This window comes from Cannabis sativa, chromosome 2, assembly GCF_029168945.1.
Source record: "Cannabis sativa cultivar Pink pepper isolate KNU-18-1 chromosome 2, ASM2916894v1, whole genome shotgun sequence".
NCBI classification, from domain to species: Eukaryota; Viridiplantae; Streptophyta; class Magnoliopsida; order Rosales; family Cannabaceae; genus Cannabis; species Cannabis sativa.
In genome coordinates, this window is record NC_083602.1 from 82737010 (window position 1) to 82758332 (window position 21323).

The following is a 21323-nucleotide window of genomic DNA, read 5'->3' on the forward strand; positions in this document are numbered from 1 at the left end:
TGTGTGTTATAATACAAGGAAACAAAACGTATTATTAAAAGGGTGAAATGGCAGTACACCAAGATTAGGTGGATAACAAATTCACCATATTGAAGAGGATGAAATATTACAAAACAAAGCTCTATCCCTTGAAAGATTAGAAAAGAAACGACTTTGAGCAGCTACCCTAATTTGTTAACTAGTTTAAATAATCTTTAACTATTGTCTTATCTCATAGTTAAAAGAGGTAGTAATGATATAACATTTTTTGCAGGGGAGTGTTTCTCGTCATTTGCTTCGTGATATATATGAGGATTTAATCCAGAGATTGGTGGATCTATGTTCTGAAGAAAATATTTTTATATCCCAACCTTGTCGAGATAATACATTGTACCTTTTAAGATTGGTTGATGAGATGCTTATCTCTGAAATTGATCATGAACTTCCGGTATTCAGTTTCCCCTGTTAATTGTTGTGTCATATTATCATAACTGCTTTCTGTCTGTGGTCCTGAATATAAATTGAGCTTGTGATTTTATACAATAGCATGCTTTATGTATTAAAGAAATAGGGAGGAACAAGCAAAGGATGAATAGCTCACGAGAAAACATAGCTGCTTAATTCTGATAGTTAATAACATCTTTGCCCTGGTAGATATAAACTATCATATGACATTTCTTTTAAGCATTCCTTTAATTCTTGTGCTTAAAACATCAGATAATGCTATTTGCGATTTCTACTTTATATTCATTGCATAAGACAAATCATTTAGAACTAATGTTTAATTTTAAACAGTTTCCTTCAAGCGGCTCAGAGTTTTCTATTGATACTTTGGAAATAGAACGTCACAAAGACTATGGTTCTGCCTTATATGAGGTTTTGCAAGGGGAATCTGATAGTCAAGTATCCAGGTATTGACAACTAATTCCTAGTTTGAGTTGATGTTGATCATTAGCAATGCTGGTATTTTTGCAAAACTGAACTTTGTTTTGTAACAAATAGTTTTGTAAATTTTGATCATGGGCAGCTCCAAATTATTTGCTCTCGTGAATCATATACACACACACATATATATATATATATGTATTCTTTATATTTTTGCTACAGTGCCCTACTATTCATAATAAGTTTCTTTAGTCTGAGATATTTTCATGCCTTTTAGGCCAAGAGATGGCTTGTTGGTTTTTGGCAGGTTTTTTGATCTATATTTTCAATTGAAGATCTACAGGTTGTGTATGGATTGTTTCACAAGTTGATGTTTATATTTTCGGTGTAACATGTTGCCTTGATTGGTGAAAAAGTTAATCTCGTTGTCATTTTATTTCAAAAACTAAATGTTAAGGACATTGTCATTGCTGTGTAATTTCATGCTGTAAGAGTGCCTAATATTGCCATACGTTGACCAACTACCATAATTTGAAAAGTGTCTAGACCTAATACAGTTTGCAAAACATTATAGCAAGCTTGGCAATAGTTTTAACTTTAGCTCTCCCTCAATTTCATATTTAGTGTATTGCACGCTGGGTGAACCTATACCAGAAGGTTGCATGTGAGGTTTTAGTGGTTTCAGAACTATGCAGATTTTTCTGTTACTTGTTTTCATTGTGTTTTAGCATCTTACCAATACTAGTTTCACTTGATAAATTTTAGAAATTCATGGAGTTCTAATCAGCCAACTACAAATGAAGATGACAAGTGGTGGCATTTATATGATAACATATGGATAATTATAAGTGAGATGAATGGTAAGGGGCCAAGCAAAATGTTACCGAAATCTTCACCCCAAGTAGGTCCATCCTTTGGCCAAAGAGCACGTGGCTTGGTGGAGTCCTTGAATATTCCTGCTGCAGAAGTTGCTGCGGTTGTTGTATCAGGAGGCATTGGCAGTGCATTAGGTGGAAAACCAAACAAAAATATTGATAAGGCCATGCTTTTACGAGGAGAAAGATGCCCAAGAATAATCTTTCGACTTGTAATCATTTACCTCTGCAGATCTTCTCTGGAAAGAGCATCACGATGTGTACAACAGGTTATTCAACTTTTGCCATGTTTGTTAGCTGCTGATGATGAGCAAAGCAAGAACAGATTGCAGTTGTTCATTTGGTATTGTTTCTTATGCCTCCCGAACAAGTTTAAAATTACCAGATATGTTTTATTATAGTTGCCAACATAATCTATGATGTCTCATTCTATTCATCAAATTCTCTTATGTAATGTAACTTTCAATCGACACTGGCCAGGTCTTTGCTTGTTGTTCGTTCACAGTGCAAAACGTTAAATGATGGCGCCCGTTTTCAAGTTGTATCACACTTGATTCGAGAAACTGTAAATTGTGGCAAATCAGTGCTAGCATCCACCATTATGGGAAAAGATGACTCAGATGCAGGCAGCAATCTTAAAGAATTGGGATCTATTCACAATCTAATTCAGAAGGATCGAGTGCTTATAGCGGTGTGTCTCTCAAATATTTTAGTGATTCTTAAAGAATTTAAAAATTTTCTGAATACTTTTATCATTTTAAATGCTGAAAAAAGTGGCCAAATTATAAAGAAAGTGCAACTAAGTTTAGAAGTTCTGCCTTGTAAGGCTAATGTCAGATTAAAGAAGAGAGACTTTATGTTTTCTCTCTTTTTTTTTTTTTTGAAAGAAGAGAAAGAGGTCACTTGTCTTAGACTGACCCCTCCCCAAAAATTATTGGAAGCCTCACTTGTGGCGGAGGAAAACCGTGGATACAAACATTATATCTCTAAAACAGAAAGAGACAACTTTGAAAACTATACCAGAACCGAAATCAAAAAACCAGTAAACAGAAGATCAATAACCCAAAAAAGGTAATAAATTTACCACAAGGCTCTCCATTCTCTACTTAAATTTACCACAAGGCTCTCCATATTCGCCTTTCTCTTTTTTTTTTTTTTTTTTTTTTTTTTTGAGGAAACCTCAATATTCTAAGCAAGGGTTATGCTAGGCTCGCTCCTTAAACTTATGTTTGGGGTTCCTTAAAGTCTTGGGGCCAATTATAGTTGGCCCAATAGCTATTTGAGGAGATAAATCCTGTACCAACAACCTGTGGGGCTTTTCATTTAAATTTTACTCTATTTTTTATTTTAATACTTTTGCACAAAGTATATTATGCCCTTATGACTAATAATTGTGGTTCACATGTTATGTGTCCAAATGTTGGATTTTTCAAGTTATATATTAGTTAGATTTAGAAAGTGTTGGAGTTTTAGGATAGAACAATAGAACAGTCTTTTTGTCGTCCTTGGTAGAACATGTAGCGTCAGTTAGATTCTCAGGCTAGGAGCTAGTGATCACCGTGGACATTGTTGTGTGGATGGCTGAAGTCCTTGAAGCTGTAGTAAAAAGAAAAGATACATTAAACTGAAAAGAAAATTCAGAAATAATTTATTTTAGTTGTTGGTGGCGGTATTTCAAAACATAAGAAAAATTATGATGATAATGGAATAAGTAGGGGAGGCGTCAAGAATAGTGTCATTCCTAAAAGAGGAAGCTTCTGAAGATGGAGGAAGCTAGAAAAATTGCTTGGACAATCTGCTTACCATGAAGTTCTGGTACAAGAAATATCAAACGGAGAAGGTTAGTAATGAAAGGAACTAGGAACGTAGGGGGAATGAGAATAGAAATAGAAAAGGACTGAAATTAAATTTAACATGCACATAAAAAAATAAATGAAAAAAGTATTAATTTTTTTTCATCTTGCATCCAATGGTCTTTCCACTTATTTTGAAATGGAATAGCCATTCCCTAAAATGGTGGAAAAATCATTCCATTAGAATGACATTCCAATACTTTAAAATGCAACCAAATAAAGGAGTGGAATAATTTTTTTTTTTTTTTCATTCCCTTCCACTACCCCCAACTAAACGCATCCATAAGGTGTAACAGAAGCGAGAATGAACATGTCGTTTTAGCTGCCCAGAGCAAGAAAAGGAGTTCCCATAGTATGTAATTTCTTGGATTAAGACCCAAAGATGGTAGGAAGCCTCTCAAAATCGAGGAAATTTTCTATGCACAATAGAAGCTGGTGTAAAGTGTGTTAGATGGTTGCGTGGATAGTGTCCAATACCGTTTGGAATCATTTTTTTTATAAGAAAATCATAAATAAGTCCCTTGTACTGTGATACAGTAGTACTTTGGTGCCTAGAATAGGAGAGAAGGAAAATTGAAGTAGGAATTGTGAAACTTGAAACATTTTCGAGAATAGTTTCTTATGTTTTATTGACACACAACCAGGTATTTATACAGAGAAATGGATGAGATCTGGCCTTTTTGTATAGGAAACAAAACCAGCTAAATAAAGAGAGTTGAGACTGATATTTACAGCAATCAAAGCAATTAAAATAAACCTTAAAGGATATTTGAAGATTCTGAAGAATGTGTAGAAGCTACTTGGAATAAAGCAAGACATTAGGTAGCCATATATCACTGTTCAACACTTAAGAGTTCAATGATGTTCCCTTTTCGGATCTTTGTAGAAAATGATAGTATTTTGTGTAATACTAACAGTGTTTGTGTTTTCTGTAAGAATGTTCCTAGTGTTTTGCTGCTTAGGAATTTTGTCTTCTGGGCTGGTTTTGCTTTTGAACCCCGTGTGCTGTATTACTTTTTTTTATCAATAATACGAGTAGTGCTGTTTCATTCACTATTTTCCGTAATAATGTTGTCTGGGCATTAACTCGCTAGTTTAATTTTCAGGTTGCTGATGAGACAAGTTATGTAAAAACACTAAATACTGATCGCATCAGACAGTTGCATGACCTCAGCACAAGAATGGATGAAAATTCATCTGCAGAATCAAATAATAGGAAAGCATTTGAAGATGATTTAGAAAGCAGCCTTAACTCCATTCTAGCTTCAGATGAGAGCAGAAGAGGTGCATTCCAACTTACTCATGAGGAAGAGCAACAAAACATAGTTGTATGTGAATTCTGTGCCATTTTCTGTGTTTTAAAGAATGCCCTTTTATCTTACTGTTTAGTGTTTTTTTTGGTACACTTCATATGGCTCAGGACATCCTGTCACACTGCAATACTAAAATGTTTCTTTAACAGGAAAAATGGATACACATGTTTCGTGCATTGATTGATGAAAGAGGTCCATGGTCTGCTAACCAAATTCCAGATAAATCTGAAAAACATTGGAAACTTGACAAGGAAGAAGATACTTGGAGAAGGAGACTAAAGCTAAGGCAGAATTATCATTTTGATGAAAGGCTTTGTCATCCTCCATCCTCAGTGACTAGCGATGAGGTTACAGTTCCCATGAATGACAGTAAATCTGGGTTAGCTGGGAATCTTCCTGAACAGATGAAGCAGTTTTTGCTGAAAGGAGTTCGTAGGATAACCGATGAGGTGATTTCAGAATCTAATGAAAGCGATACTGAACACTCTGGGCAGAAGGCCTCAATTGCCAAGGATCTCTTAGACAGTCCGTTCCCTGAGCTAGTCAAAGACTCCAGTGATTGGGTGCAAGAGAGAAAAGATTCTTCTTTGATTTCACTAGAGGCAGAAAGTAGTGAGGTATACGTGGGATTGATTATATGGAAGGACATTTATGTACATGTTTTTGGTTTTGCTAATAGATAGTGGATTTATGTTTCAGGTTCTTACATCAGTTCCTTGCGTACTTATAACTACAAAAAGAAAATTAGCTGGACGATTAGCAGTTAAGAAAAGTGTATTGCATTTCTTTGGTGAAATTTTGGTTGAAGGTACTGGAGGATTATCAGTTTTTAAAGGCTTCCATGCTTCAAGCAGTTCTGACACAACCAAGCCTGATCAAAAGCAAAAATCTCTGAGAATGCCAATAGATCTGGATCTATATTCTGAGAAGGGTACCTCTGCTGATAACGTTGAAGACATACATGAAAATGAGCTTAAGAAGAAACAACTAAAAAACATAAAGCGACATAGGAGATGGAACATTAGCAAGGTAGGGAATTGAACACTTACTTTTACCACTGTAAATCTTGTATATTGTCTGATGTTTTGCATTTTTCTTTTTGTGGCATGTGTTCTTATGACTGTTCGAAGATAAAAGCTGTTCACTGGACTCGGTACTTGCTAAGATACACTGCTATAGAAATATTCTTCAGTGATTCAGTTGCTCCCGTATTTTTTAATTTTGCATCACTTAAGGACGCAAAAGATGTTGGAACCTTGATAGTTGCCACTAGAAATGAATATTTGTTCCCAAAGGGAAGTGGTAGGGACAAGAGTGGTGTTATTTCATTTGTTGATAGACGTGTAGCACTGGTGATGGCAGATATTGCGAGAGAAAGATGGAGAAAAAGGGATATAACAAACTTTGAATATCTAATGATTCTCAATACACTGGCAGGAAGATCTTATAATGATCTAACACAATATCCTGTTTTCCCCTGGATCTTAGCTGATTACTCTTCAGAAATTCTTGATTTTAACAAATCATCAACCTTCCGGGATCTCTCAAAGCCAGTTGGAGCATTGGATTCAAAACGGTTTGAGGTTTGTTTTATTTTCTATTTTCAAATTGTAATAGCACACAATGTTTAATTTTATCCTAGAGAAACTCCGCATCAGTTTCTTTATCCTCCAAAACCCTTTCACTCCGGATAGACCACCAAACTTCCATAACAGCTACTACCAACCTTTTTGTTTTCCTGCCTGAAATATCCATGGACACTAATCCTGTAAATTTTCAGGATTGCTCCGTTCTCGGTTAAGATCCTATGCCACGAAGAAAATGGAAACCTTCAATTTATCAACAATTATTGTCTCACTCTTTTAGTTATTTTTAGACACAAAACACACCATCCTGAAGAAATATACTGGAAAGGGTCCCCTTCAAAGGAGTTCACGGACTCTTTAAGTTAATTAAAATATCTTAATGGTGAATGATTTACATTTTACAGGTGTTTGAAGAGAGATATCGTAGTTTCTCTGATCCAGATATACCCAGGTAATACCTAGCCCATTTTTGGGGATGAATTGGTTTTATTGATTCCTTAATATTCCTTTTCTAACAGTCTTGGGTGTACAAGACTAAGCATTTTGAAAGTGTTTCATTTTTAGACTTAATTAGAGAATGGAGAACATTGCTGTAAGATTTTTACAGCTGCCTTGTGTTTTCTTCCACTGTGAGAGATCTGGTTGTGTATGTGCGTTCTAGGGGGTTGATTGTTTTAATCAACTTTATGAGGCAGTGGTTTGTTTTTAGGGTACCTAGAGTTGTTACAAGTTTTGGAATTTAGTTTTACTTTGTAACCACGGTTTTTTTCTGCCACAAGAGAGGGTTTTTATTCATAATGGGGTTGGGGGCCAAAGACTTTGGCCCTCTTCTCTCCTTTTTTCAAAAAAATATTCCTTTTCTAACAGCTATTATTCACTTATGCAGTTTCTACTACGGGTCTCATTACTCAAGCATGGGAATTGTACTTTATTATCTTCTTCGATTGGAGCCTTTTACTTCTCTTCACAGGAACTTGCAGGTATGTTAAGAAACATTTGATGTTGTTTCTAATTCTCTTACTGCCCCCAATGCTTGAAAAGATGATCAATCTTGGGGTGCGAAGAAAAAGGAGAAAGATGATCAATCATTTTTTAGTTGAGCATTTGAGGCGTAAATACATAATATTTTCGGTTTGATACACTCATATACCATTTTTCTTCTTTGTCCGATTAAATACCTAATGTTAATTTCATGTTACTTTCGTCATTACCAATCTGCATCAAGTCTTATTAAAACTGATAAGCTCACATGTGTCAGCATATTAGTAGTCCATCTCATATATTCAATAAAAGGTTTGTTATATAATTCTAATTTTTTTTAGAAAAAAAACTAAACAACATTTATTAGTTAATATTATTTATTTATTAAAAATCTGTTTTTCTTTAAAAAAATTAAAATATGATTCTTGTTTTTCTTATTAATTAAGTAATTGACTTGGACCAATAATATGCTAACACATGCCAACATAATTAGTCCATCAGTTGACGGAATGATACTGACGGAAGTAACAAAAATGTAACGTTAAGTCTTTAAAAGAAGCAAAATATATAAATTACTTAACAAAATTCCTTTCTCTCAACCATTTCGAGATAGAAATATCTGAACTCTTACAAAATGAACCGACAATGCCACACAATTTAACTCATAACATCAACACAGGATACTGAAAAAATTAAAATTTTATTATTCTGTATACTTGTTATGAACCACACCTTTTCTTGTACTTGTAATCTTCCTCTGTTTTCGAATTATCGGAAATATATAAGGTTGGGAATGTGGGTATAAAATTCTGGATATAGTATACTATGTCAAAATAGGTAAGGGTGCATACTTTTTTTCTCTCTTCTCTCTCCTCTGATTGAGAACTGTGCCATGCACACGAGGGGGTTCCATGGTCCTTCTGGCCATGGAAAGCACCAAAACCCCACTGGTTTTGGGAAGAAAAAAGGTCAATACCCCACTGGTTTTGACTGGAAAAATGGTACTGCTTCGAATTATAATCCGAAAATCCGAAAATATTGGAGTTTCCACACTAAGCACAAGGTGTTCATGATCACTTTGACTTGTGATGGTGGCTCGGTCCGCATTTGTGAAAGAACTAGACATTTTGGGTATGAGGTTGCTGTAACGATTGATGCTGTGGATTGGATCATCGAGACAGTGAAGGAAGTCCAGCAGAAAGAGGAAAGGCGAAGGGTCAGTTTCAAACGATCGTTTCGAAACAGTTCTAGCTGTTATCTCGTGGAGTACTTCTTGAACACAAAAGGAAGCTTTTTGAAGATTTCAGTGCTTAAGAACAATATGATGAAAACAGTCATAATACCTGAAGAAGAGAAGGCAAATGGTTGGTCGGAATTTTTAAGGTGTCTCAACAGCACTATGAAGAGAGAGCAAGCATTTGATAACGAGATTAGAGCTCCACAGAAAGCATACACAAGTAATGGAAGATTGTTGAACCAGAGATCGTGGGCAAATGTAGTGAAGGAGCCATGGAGACCAATGACCAATCAGAATTCTCAGGTAGAGAATGGTGCTGTCAAAAAGCTTGTTACTGCTAATAAGGCCCCTGTGGAATTTTCTAACTGGAAGAATAAAGGGCTGGGATCTTGGGATTTTTTACCTAAAGCAAATGGAAGTTTCAGACCAAAAAATGATTTCCCGCTTAGAAGAATGAAACAGAGGAATTTCCATGAGTTTATGCAAGCAAAACAAGATGGAAAAGATTGGAAGAAGGCGGTTATCATGTTTAGAGATAATAGCGGGTTATCGTGGAGCTGCATCTTTTATAATCTTTCAAGAGAGTTGGGTAGAAAACTGCAAGTGAGCCAAATGTTTGATGATCGAACCATCATTTGGTGCAGAGATGAGACCGAAGTAGTGTATTTTTTGGAGAAAGGCATTTGGAGTATTCCGGGAACAGGAGATACCAAAGTCTCCTTCAAGAGATGGTCAGTAGAGGAGCAAAATAGGGACATCAAAGTTGAATGCCGTGGCTCTTGGATTGGTGTCAAAGGCTTACCTTTGAATATATGGAACATGAAGGTATTTCGAAAGATTGGAGCTTTGTGTGGGGGATTGTTAGATGTTGGGAAAGATACAGCAGAAATGAACTTTCTCCATCATTTGAGGATCAAACTTGAGGGGGATAACAATGGTTTTGTGCCAGAATCCTTGTCATTAGAGTCTGAAAAATCTGTTTTTAAGCTAGAACTCTTTAAGCTTAATGATTTGGGATACAAGTTCAGTGGTTTTTTTAATACATGTTGGCATCAAGATTTTGAAATAGGAAGGAGGATCGAAGATGAGAGGGACCCTGGACATCATGAAGAAGTCGGAGAAGAAGAGAGGAATCAAGAGCTAGGAAGGGTGTCAGGTTTCGAGAAGGATGAAGCCGCCTGCTCGCTAGAAGTCGAACCAGAACCTGTGGAGTTGGCTGGCAGCGATGAGGTTTCTGGAGGAGTCGACTTCGAGACGGTTGGCTGGGACACGAACGACATCGACAGTAACAAAGAAGCTGAAACGAATCTTCCTGAGAAATTATTGGTGGCGAAATCGGTGGCTATGGTGACCGGAGTTGGAGTGGAGAACTCAGTCATTCCAGGAAGTATGGTGATCGGTGCTCTGACAGGGAAGGACTCAACGGGCAGAGAGGATTTTGTGGGTATCGATACTGATGTACACGCGCAAATTAATGGTATGGAGGCGGTTGGAATTTCCAAAATGAAATCTTAGAAATCTAGGGATGTGATATTTATTCAAAAGGTGTTTAGGCGGCTGATGAGGGACCTAGAAGGGCCACGTGTGAGATCATTTTTAATACCTAGTACCTTTATCAATTTAAAGTACATGTGGCAAAGTTTTGAAGAAAATATTGTTAATAAATTGGGCCAGGAAAGTAATTTATTTAAGGTGGGCCGAGTTTATGAAGGGGAGAGGCCCAAAATTAATTACTTGGAGTGTGAGGGGTCAAAAGACAGGTTGGACCAGAATTCAAGTGGGCCGCTTGTGAAGTTTGCCCATTCAGTGGGTGTGGAGATGCTGAGAAGTGACATGGGCCATCTTAAGTATAAACATTTGGGCCCATATACTATTCTATTGGACCAAAAGGCTGATCGGGTACCCTCATTTTGTCAAACAACAGCTGCCCTGAAGAAACTAAATTTAATTTTTGAAGGCATCCTCAAGGCAGTCAGACCGAAGAGAAGAGAAGAATTTAAAAATGCAGCTATTAGTTTGTGGGAAGACTTCAATGTTAAAGAGAAAATTGTTGCAAACTCAGTATTACAAGCAACGGAACAAGGCCTACTTGGGGAGGAAACAATTAGTAAAAAGAAGCTGAAAGTTTACATCAGAAAAAGAAAATTCTTTTCTTATGGCAGCGATGTTGGAAGTGAGCAGATTTTCGGGGAAGATCACCTTGATGAGTTGGATAAGGATGAAGACCCAAGAGTGGAAGAAGTTATTGAATTCAGCTCAGAAGATGACAATTCGGAGGAGGAAGATGATTCCGGAACTGAAGAAGAAAATGATGAAGAAGAAGAAGATGAAGATACTTTGTGTCATATCAAGGAACTTTGGCAAGAGGAGGATCGATTCAAAGGTGACTTAGAGCCTCATGAGCTAGTTGCGGAACAAGAAAGAATGGAAGTGGTTGATCCAGAAGAGAGGAATACTTTGTTGTTTTCGAAATCGGAGCTAGTTGAATCCATGGCGGAAATGGGCATGAATCTAATACTTAAAGAGAATGAAGAGCATCAAAAGAGTCAGTGCCTCAAGAGTGGAAGGAAGAGCAGTAGAGAACTCAAAAACTTGACTTTTAACATAAATTATGAGAAAGGTCAGAAAAGAGAGGGGCTTCCAAAAAGATCATTATGAGAATTTTAACTTGGAATGTTAGAGGAAGTGGAGACAAGATGAAGAGAAAGGCAATCAAAGCTACACTAAGTAAGGTGAATCCGGATTTGGTGGTGTTACAAGAAGTGAAGAAGGCATCCGTTGACAGAAAGTTCATTGGTAGTATTTGGAGATCCCGGTTTAAAGCATGGATTCTGTTGCCGGCCATAGGAAGATCAGGAGGTACGTTGTTGATATGGGATACTAGAAGTATCAATGTTTTGGAGTCATTGGTCGGTGAATTTTCCATCTCAGTTTTAATTGAAGCAGAAGGTCGAAGACCGTGGTGGTTCTCTGGAGTATATGGTCCATGTTCGTATAAAGACAGGGTAGCATTTTGGGATGAGTTGGCTGGGCTAAGTGCTATCTGTGGTGATATGTGGTGTCTAGGAGGGGATTTTAATGTGGTTAGGAGGGTGCAAGAGAAACTAAATAGTAACTCTTGGACTAAGAGTATGAAGATGTTTGATCAATTGGTGCGAGAATTGAAGCTAATGGACCCAAAGCTGGATAATGGAAAATTTACTTGGTCGAACTTTCGAAATAAGCCTATTTGCTGCAAACTGGACAGATTTTTCTTCACCAACAATTGGAGTAATGCGTTCACTTTTGTGAGGCAAGAGATGCTAGTCAGGATTGTTTCGGATCACAGTCCAGTTGTACTTGATTCGAATCCCCCATCCTGGGGACATAGTCCTTTTCGTTTTGATAATCAATGGTTGGAGCACAACACATTCTCTAAGAGTTTTGAGAGTTGGTGGCAGAAGGTTGTAGGAGCCGGTTGGGAGGGTACTAAGTTTATGAGTAAATTGAGGGAAGTCAAAGGAAACATTAAGGAATGGAGTAAAAAGACATATGGCAATAAGCACGTGATCAAAATTGCAATGGAAAGAAGATTGATGCTTCTGGATAGTTTGGAAGCCTCCGATGAGTGGAACCAATCATTAATGGAGGAGAGAAGGGCAATCAAAAAAGAATGGCAGCAATTGGTCTTTGAAGAAGAAAGAGGTGTTTGGATGAAATCAAAATGTAAATGGGTGAAGGAAGGCGATGCAAATTCAAGATTCTTCCACAATTTGTTGAATGCAAGGAAATCTAGGAACACAATCTCCAGAATTGAAAGAGAAGATGGATCATTTCTTGAGGAGAAGGAAGAAATAGTCAAGGAGATAATTTCTTTTTTCTCAAGTTTGTATACTTCTGAAAGAAGAGCGGGTAATAGCATTGAAGGAATAGACTGGCACGCAATACCAGATGACTCTGCTAGGCACTTAGAGAGACCGTTTGTTGAGAGCGAAGTCAGAGAGGCAGTTTTCAGTTGTGAAGGCAGTAAAGCCCCGGGCCCGGATGGGTTCAGTTTGGCTTTGTTTCAGTCTCAATGGGAGGTAATCAAAGAAGATTTGATGAAAGTGGTTAAGTCGTTTGAAAGAGATGGCAGTATTCAAGGAAGCATCAACGAAACTTTCATTTGCCTAATTCCTAAGAAGCTGGGCAGTTGCAGGGTTAGAGATTACAGACCAATCAGTCTGATAACAAGTGTTTACAAGATTATTGCCAAGATGCTCTCTATTCGACTCAGGGGCGTGATGGGGGAGACTATCCTTGAAACTCAGTCGGCTTTTGTTGAGGGTCGACAAATACTAGACTCAGTTCTCATTGCTAATGAGACAGTAGAAGACTATAGAAGTAGAGGTCGAAGTGGCTTGGTATTTAAGATTGATTTTGAAAAAGCTTATGACCAAGTCGAATGGGAGTTCGTGGACGTAGTTTTGGGCAAGAAAGGCTTTGGAGAGATTTGGAGGAAATGGATCAAAGGGTGTATATCATCTACATCATTCTCAGTCTTCATCAACGGAGCACCAAGGGGAAAGTTTTCCGGGTCGCGAGGACTCAGACAAGGTGATCCACTTTCGCCCTTCCTATTTACACTGGTTGTGGATGTGCTGGGGAGAATGACGAATAAGGCTGTCAGCACCGGTAATATTTCCGGTTTCTTGGTAGGAAAGGAGAGAGTCCAAGTTAGTCACCTTCAGTTCGCAGATGATACAATATTTTTTGTGGAGAATGAACAATCGTTACACAAATTGTTGAGGGTTGTAGAAGCTTTTTGTGCTATATCTGGACTAAAGATTAACCTGAGCAAAAGCCAATTATTGGGAATATGTATGGATGAGGAGATTGTCTCAAGGCTTGCAAGGAGAATTGGATGTGAAGTAGGAAGTTGGCCATTGCAATATCTGGGGCTGCCCTTGGGGGGCTCGCCTAGGAAATGGAGTTTTTGGGAACCAGTTATGGACAAGTGTGCTAAAAGACTCGATGGATGGAAATGCGCATTCTTATCTAAAGGGGGTAGGTTGACTCTCATTCAGTCAGTTCTATCTTCTCTTCCTTTATATTTCCTATCACTATTTAAAGCACCTAGGTCGGTAACTAAAGCATTGGAGAAAATGATGAGAGATTTTTTATGGGAAGGTAGTGAGTCCTCAGGTGGGGAGCATCTAGTGGCTTGGGATGAGGTTTGTAGGCCCCGACACGAGGGAGGATTAGGAATTGGAAGGTTAGAATTAAGAAACAAAAGCTTGCTTATGAAGTGGTTGTGGAGATTTCCCCTAGAGCAGAACTCATTGTGGCACAGGGTGGTCGTCAGTAGATATGGTAGGGCTGATAACCTCTGGGACTCTAAGAAAGGAAGTCGCCTATCTCCTAAAGGTCCGTGGAGAGACATCTCAGATTTGTATGACGAGTTTCTGGGTTTGGTACATTTTAAACTCGGAAGAGGGGATAGAATTCGATTTTGGGAAGACGTTTGGATTGACGATTATCCTTTGGTTAGTGCATTCCCTGACCTAGCAGTGATTTCAGAAGGGAGGAACACTCCTATAAAGGAATTGATAGTTGACGAGGGATTACCAGGTGGATGGGTGGAGAGCTGGAATTTCAAATTCAGAAGGAATTTAATGGATAGAGAGTTACCAAGCCTTATTTCGTTGATGCAAAAAGTGGAACATGTAAGAGTGTTGAGCATATCGGAGGATAGCCGTATTTGGAGACCAGATCCTTCTGGTGTCTTCTCTTGTAAATCAGCTTTTTCCTGGATGGTATCAAATCCATCAATTAGGGATTTGGATTGGACGAAGTCCCTATGGAAAAGTTGTGCTCCATCTAAAGTTAAAGTGTTCGGATGGCTTCTGGCTTTGGAAAAAGTTAATGTACACGATAAGGTCCAAAAAAGGAAGCCTTTCCTTTATATTTCCCCTGGATGGTGCGTATGTTGCAAAGGAAGCGGAGAAAGTGTTGGCCACCTGTTCTTCGAATGCAAATTTATTGGAAGAGTATGGCGATACGTGTTGGGAGAATTTGGATTGTCTTGGGTCATGCCACGGTCTGTATCACATTTGATAGCATCCAAGCTAATCGGAAGTAAACGCAAAACAAAGCTATGGAAATCAGCGATATTAGCAACAATTTGGGCCGTATGGCTAGAAAGAAATGCCAGAATTTTTGAAGGGACTTCTAAATCAGAAGAGGAGGTGTGGGAGCAAATTAAATTTTGGACAGCTACTTGGGTCTTTAGAACTAAACACTTTGAGGACCTATCCTTTTTAGACTTGTGTAGAGAATGGGAAACTATTGTATAGGGGTTGTAGATGATTGTATCTATCCTCCTCTTTTTTTCTGAGGCAAAGTGGGGTGTACTTTGGCCCTAGAAGTCATGTTTTGTTATTAACTGTAACTATGGTTTTCTCCCACCACAAGGGAGGCTTCTAATATTTATCGGGAAGGATCCTGTCAATGACAAAAGGATCTTTTCTCTTTTTCAAAAAAAAAAAAAATTAAAATTTTATTTTGGGTATACACTATAGCAATTCCAATGATAGCTTCATTGATTTATGCTTTTGTTGGTGCATTACATTGGTTTGCATTTCATTCTGTTTGTTTTTGTGCATCAAGATTCTTGGTTAAAGGATCTAACATAGTGCCTTGGTCAGGGTGGTAAATTTGACCATGCAGATCGGCTATTCCAAAGCATTGAGGGCACCTATCGGAACTGCCTTTCTAATACAAGTGATGTAAAGGAGTTAATACCTGAGTTTTTTTACATGCCAGAGTTTCTCGTCAACTCAAACACTTATCATCTAGGGGTGAAACAAGATGGTGAATTGATTAGTGATGTTTGTCTTCCTCCTTGGGCGAAGGTATGTGCATTTACTCACAACCAATTTGAACTTTTGTATTCATTTTCTTTCTTCCTCCTTGGGCCAAGTGTTCATGGGATGCCATTCTTTTCTGAACAAAGTCCAAAATATTTCTGATACATGCAAATGCCATTAAATTTTATAATTTAGATGTAGCAGTTTATTCTCTACAACCAAATCCCCTTCCACCACCTAGAGCATAAAAGGAATTATGTTTTTCTCCCCCTTGGATAAACTGCTCCAGATTTCTTATTAACTCATATATATGTATGTTCATACTCAATAACATTCGGGAGGAAGTCATTAGACAAGTGACCTCTGTCTTTCCAAAAAAAAAAAAATCAGATATATTCATACAAACCTAAAAGATCAGATTTATGCTAAAAAAAAACTGAAACGATACCAGCCATCATGGTAAATGGTGATAGGTATCACCATTAATTATAGATAAGGAACCGCCGAGATTCCCTATAGTAAATGGTAAATATTTATGATTTTGTACTTATTTTGTCAGGGTTCACCTGAAGAATTTGTTCGTAAAAATCGAGAGGCTCTTGAAAGTGAATATGTTAGCTCAAACCTTCATCACTGGATAGATTTGGTATTTGGTTACAAGCAGCGTGGGAAACCTGCAGTGGAGGTATCCTCTAAAATCTTGTCTTTTTCTGTTTCTGTTTTTTTGTTTTATGATTTTGAATTCGTTGACATTCATTTGTGGCGTACTTTCTGGTCTCCTTGTACAGGCAGGGAATGTCTTCTACTATTTAACTTATGAAGGTGCAGTTGATTTAGACACCATGGAAGATGATTTGCAAAGATCAGCAATTGAAGACCAAATTGCAAATTTTGGTCAGACACCTATCCAGATCTTCCGCAAAAAACACCCAAGAAGGGGACCACCCATTCCGATTGCTCATCCTCTTTACTTTGCACCTGGCTCAATTAACTTAACCTCTATTGTATCTAGTACAAGCTATCCATCTTCTGTGTTATATGTTCATATATTAGACTCGAATATTGTCATTATTAATCAGGGGATCACCTTGTCAGTTAAGATGTGGTTAACAACCCAATTGCAATCTGGTGGAAATTTTACCTTCTCGGGCTCTCAAGTAGGGTTTCAGTTCTTATATTTGTATCAATAGATTACTAAACCTTTCAGACCTATTGTAGGGTATACATTTGATAAACATTCTATCAAAAATTTACAGGATCCCTTCTTTGGTGTTGGTTCTGATATTCTATCTTCAAGAAAAATTGGAAGCCCATTGGCTGAAAGTGTTGAACTTGGAGCACAATGCTTTGCAACAATGCAAACACCATCAGAGAATTTTTTGATCTCTTGTGGCAATTGGGAAAACAGCTTCCAAGTTATATCCTTGAATGATGGCAGAATGGTACAAAGCATCAGACAGCACAAGGATGTGGTCAGCTGTGTGGCAGGTAATTTTATAACTCAAGGACTGGTTGAAGTATCTTCTCAAGAGTCAAGAGTCTAAAAACAATGATGATGTATGCAATGCAGAACAGGATAAAATATCTAACCTTGCAATGGTTTACACCAAGCATATTGTTGGTTATCTTGTGACTTTTTTTGCATAGGTTAACTCAATGTTTTCTCAATGCGTAGAAAGGAAGGAAACTGCTGCTTTTCCCACAATTTATTCTGTCTTTAGTGTACACACACACACATATATAAAGGGTACCACGATAATAGTAATTGTCTTCTTTTAATATTTTCCGTACATATGAATAAGTTGCAATTTCATTTTTTTTATAAGCGTATAATATAATGTAGTTACAGACTCATGCAATTTTTTAGAAAATTCTGAATAATTTAGGAGGTTGACATCAGATATTTGTACATGTGTGTAATTTGGCTGTTTGAATACTGGTTTCAGCATGCTAAATTATTTGGAATTTCTTGAAAATTTGCAAGGTCTTCTGTAACTACATTATTTTAAAAGAAAAAAATGAATTTTCGCTTTATCTATGTACCAAAAATAATAAAAGTACCTAGAAATAGTAATTAAAAACAAACAATCACTAACCAATTATTTCTCATAAATAAATATATATTTCTTTAAAAGGGAAAAAAGTGTCTTGGGTGTGAATTCCCTCCATTGCTAGTATAGTGGAGGTGTTATTTTCTGGGTAAGGTACCAACTATATTTCCAAAATTTAACGATTTGCCATGCTTAAAGAGATAAGTAATACAGCTGGCATTGAATTCTTCTCTGTTTCTTATCATGATGGCCCCAAAATGGAGAAGGCCAAAAAGAAAAAGTAATGCAAATCTGAAATTTATATGAAAATTTAAACTCTACAAAATAAGTTGTATTGATTGAAACATGTCTATAAATAAAATAAATCTCCTGTTTCCTATTGTATGAGAAATTTAGAACATTTTTTGTTAAAATATTATTACACTGAAAACAAAGATATCCAAGTCCCTTCCCTTTTTCTTTTTGTTTTGTCGTGTTTATGTTTGGAAATTTCAGTCAAAATAACTCTTTATCAGTTTGTTTCTTCCAAGTTATTGGTTTAAAATTAACAATGATGCTGCAGTGACATCTGATGGAAGCGTCCTTGCTACTGGAAGTTTTGACACCACAGTTATGGTTTGGGAAGTTCGTGGAAGAAATGCAGAAAAGAAATTTCGTACTGCGCAGATGGAATTCCCAAGGAAAGACTGTGTAATCGTTGAAACTCCGTTTCATATTCTTTGTGGGCATGATGATATAATCACATGCTTGTTTGTTAGCATGGAGCTTGACATAGTTATCAGTGGATCAAAAGATGGAACCTGTATTTTCCATACCTTAAGGGAGGGAAGATATGTAAGATCTTTACGCCATCCCAATAACTGTGCTTTATCTAAGCTTGTTGCCTCTCAGCATGGAAGAATCGTGTTTTATGCTGATGATGATCTCAGTTTGCATTTATATTCAATAAATGGTAAGCATCTTGCTTCTTCTGAATCCAATGGACGCCTCAACTGTGTTGAGCTGAGTAGATGTGGTGAGTTTCTGGTCTGTGCTGGAGACCAAGGGCAGATAGTTGTACGCTCCATGAATTCACTTGAGGTCATAAAAAAGTATAATGGAATTGGAAAGATAATAACGTCCCTGACAGTAACCCCAGAAGAATGCTTCTTAGCAGGAACCAAGGATGGAAGCCTACTTGTGTACTCTATAGAAAATCCTCAACAACGCCTAGGCAACGTGCCTCGAAATTTTAAGTCCAAACATTCTGTAGCAGGATAGATTAACAATTCAGGTTGGAGTACCAAAAGATCTAATGACTAACTCTGATATTGATGTTAAAAGGTATGCTGCAGCCTTTTCTTGAATATTTGTATTTTTCTTTAGAATTTGATGAGATTTAGCACTATTAACTATCAGGGATTGGTGAAGTCCTATTGGATGAGAATGTTAATTACTTTGGAAGTTATGAAATTATTAAGGTAATTGTGGAGAGAGAGATATGGCCTGTGGAAGTCAATGTAGCTGGTGTCATTGGAAATTCCACTACTTTTGTCATGGTTGGCCATAGTAAAATAAATGTAAAGAAGAAACAAGATGAGTTTCACTGGAAAATATGACGATTTCTGCTACAATCAGTGCTGTAGCCATGCAAACAATTTTTTTTTCCCTGCTTCCCCTTTGATACTGTATGAATCCGAAAGTGTGGCATTTCTACGAAGATTGCTTACTTGTAATCATTCTTGCAGGGAGCATGTAGAAATACTTTTGAAGAATTAATTTCATAGCAGTTCAAGGTTAAAAGGTAATTAACTGCTAATTATCAATATTAATATGTTATATCTATATTCTTGTATGTAGTATGTACGTATATATTTCTGATTGTGTTATATGTTTTTATGTACATATACTTTGCTTTTTTTATGATAAGAGTGTAGCCTCATGTATGCGTTTTTTGTTGAGTTTGTTTGTTTCTGTTTTTATTTTTTTTTTAAAAATACTTATTGAGGATATTTTTGTGTTTTGAAAAACGTCTGTCCATCTTTTCGTGCTCTGTGGCAGTTGAGTATTTTCCTTGATATTTTATAGCAGTTTGCTTCATTATCTCCACTGTCCTGCCGTCCATTTGCTACGTTATTGTTTTTTCTCTGAATCGTTGACCCATTTTTTCCTTGGAACACCTGGTTGACAACCTGACCAACACCCTCACTCTTACTGAACAAGAAAATGCACTCTCTTTCAGAGCCATGGCATTTCAGCATCATCACATTGCTTTTTCTCGGCCACATTTACTATTCAAGAAGTGGGCTGAAGCTTTACACAGATGCCGTTTTTGACTCGAATTGAATGTTTGGTGTTGAGGTTGTTCTAGGAGGCTCTGCAATGGCTGTACTTGCAGTTATCTCCAAGCCTGTTATGGACAATTTCAAGACTGAAGAAATGGAAGCTAATCTTACTCCTTGATTTGCAACAAACATTTGACTATGAAATTGATTTTATTAGTTGTACATGGAGAGTCAATCGAGGTCATACTCGTCCTAATGAGTTTCATTTTCGTTTGTCTGATAATAGAATATTGTATCCAATTTTCTTCGGGCAAAAATTCTCGTATGTAAATAGATCTGCTCTTATTGTGGCTTATGTTTTGGCCGCCTTGTTTGCTCTAGCAGTGATATACATTTGTCATGCTGGATGATAATTCTACCTTCAATTATATCTGTTGTATCTCATGTGTTTCAATGATTAATACAACTATCATTTTCTCTAAGAAAAAAAAATGAGGATGCCCACAATGGACTATTTTTGGTGACAAGAGAAAGAAGAGTATTTGAACAAACTCATGCTTGAAAAGGCCACCAATGCCAAACCCAACGATAGCATTTCCAAAAGAGTAGGGAGATGATGAACAAATAATTTATGACATTTTTTTTTAATTATAAGTTAATTTATATTCTATTTTGGCTTTGGAGTTTTAATCCTTTACCAGTTTAGAACAGTAGTATAATGTGTAAATTATCATTAGGATCTTATGGTCAAAATATTTTTAACTATTACTAATATAGTGATATTATTATAAAATAATATAAAATCCTAAAAGAAATAGGAGAAGAGAAGATAAATTGAAGGATAATATTTGAGTACTTATTTCAATGGGTGATTCGTGTTGATGCTAAGAATTGGCTAATATCGTCGGCTAGATTGAGGACAAAAGTAAGAAATGAAAGTAATTAAGAGACTAGAATTTTATAGTATTTTATTCTTGGTGTTGTAATGATAATGGAGTTACGTTTATTTAGAGCTTTTATTTCTCACGAAAATTATAAGGCAATTAGTCAGAGAAAATTAAATTTTAAAAAGAGATGTTTTGATCTTACGAAGTTTTTTCAGAATGTAAAAAATGAGTTTAGAGGAGGAGCTTCCAATTTATAAGAATGGAGGTTCATTAAAATAACAATAAAATATTACAAGGGTAAATGGCGGCAAAACTCCAAAAACTTTCATTTTGGTTTCACTTAACCCAAAACTAAAATTTGGGCGGTAAAACTCCAATACTCATATTCTGTTAGCAATTTAAGATTTCTGTCCATTTAGGTGTTAAGTGCTATGTTGGACTGGACACGATGTACACGTGGCAAAATTTTGATGGTCCAAGTAAAAATTATTTAAAAAAATTAAAAATTAAAATAAAATTAAAAAAAATATATAAATAAATAATTAAATAATTTTTCTTTTTTTTTTTTTCTTTTTTTCTTTTCTT

The 21323-nt window shown here is 36.6% G+C and overlaps 1 protein-coding gene across 9 annotated transcripts in view; it reads left to right on the forward strand.

The window, feature by feature from the left end:
• LOC115719013 (BEACH domain-containing protein B) overlaps positions 1–20309 on the forward strand; it is a 40872-nt gene extending 20563 nt beyond the window's left edge. For 6 of the 9 annotated variants that reach the window (XR_009686415.1, XR_009686416.1, XR_009686414.1 and 3 more), the window contains 17 exons: positions 254–427; positions 775–890; positions 1630–2082; positions 2220–2430; positions 4699–4920; positions 5055–5522; positions 5605–5934; positions 6036–6488; positions 6896–6942; positions 7378–7471; positions 15375–15581; positions 16096–16221; positions 16325–16693; positions 16793–17024; positions 18150–18910; positions 19315–19370; positions 19809–20309. Coding sequence is in view for 2 of the 9 variants with exons in the window: in XM_061110940.1 (XP_060966923.1) it covers positions 254–427; positions 775–890; positions 1630–2082; positions 2220–2430; positions 4699–4920; positions 5055–5522; positions 5605–5934; positions 6036–6488; positions 6896–6942; positions 7378–7471; positions 15375–15581; positions 16096–16221; positions 16325–16693; positions 16793–17024; positions 18150–18847 (4200 nt within the window). In the remaining 7 variants the exon portion in view is untranslated. Of the gene's footprint in view, positions 1–253; positions 428–774; positions 891–1629; positions 2083–2219; positions 2431–4698; positions 4921–5054; positions 5523–5604; positions 5935–6035; positions 6489–6685; positions 6836–6895; positions 6943–7377; positions 7472–15374; positions 15582–16095; positions 16222–16324; positions 16694–16792; positions 17025–18149 lie in introns of those variants that run through there. The other 3 variants (XR_009686417.1, XM_061110940.1, XM_061110941.1) reach the window with 3 other exon arrangements.
• The last annotated feature ends 1014 nt before the right edge of the window (positions 20310–21323 follow it).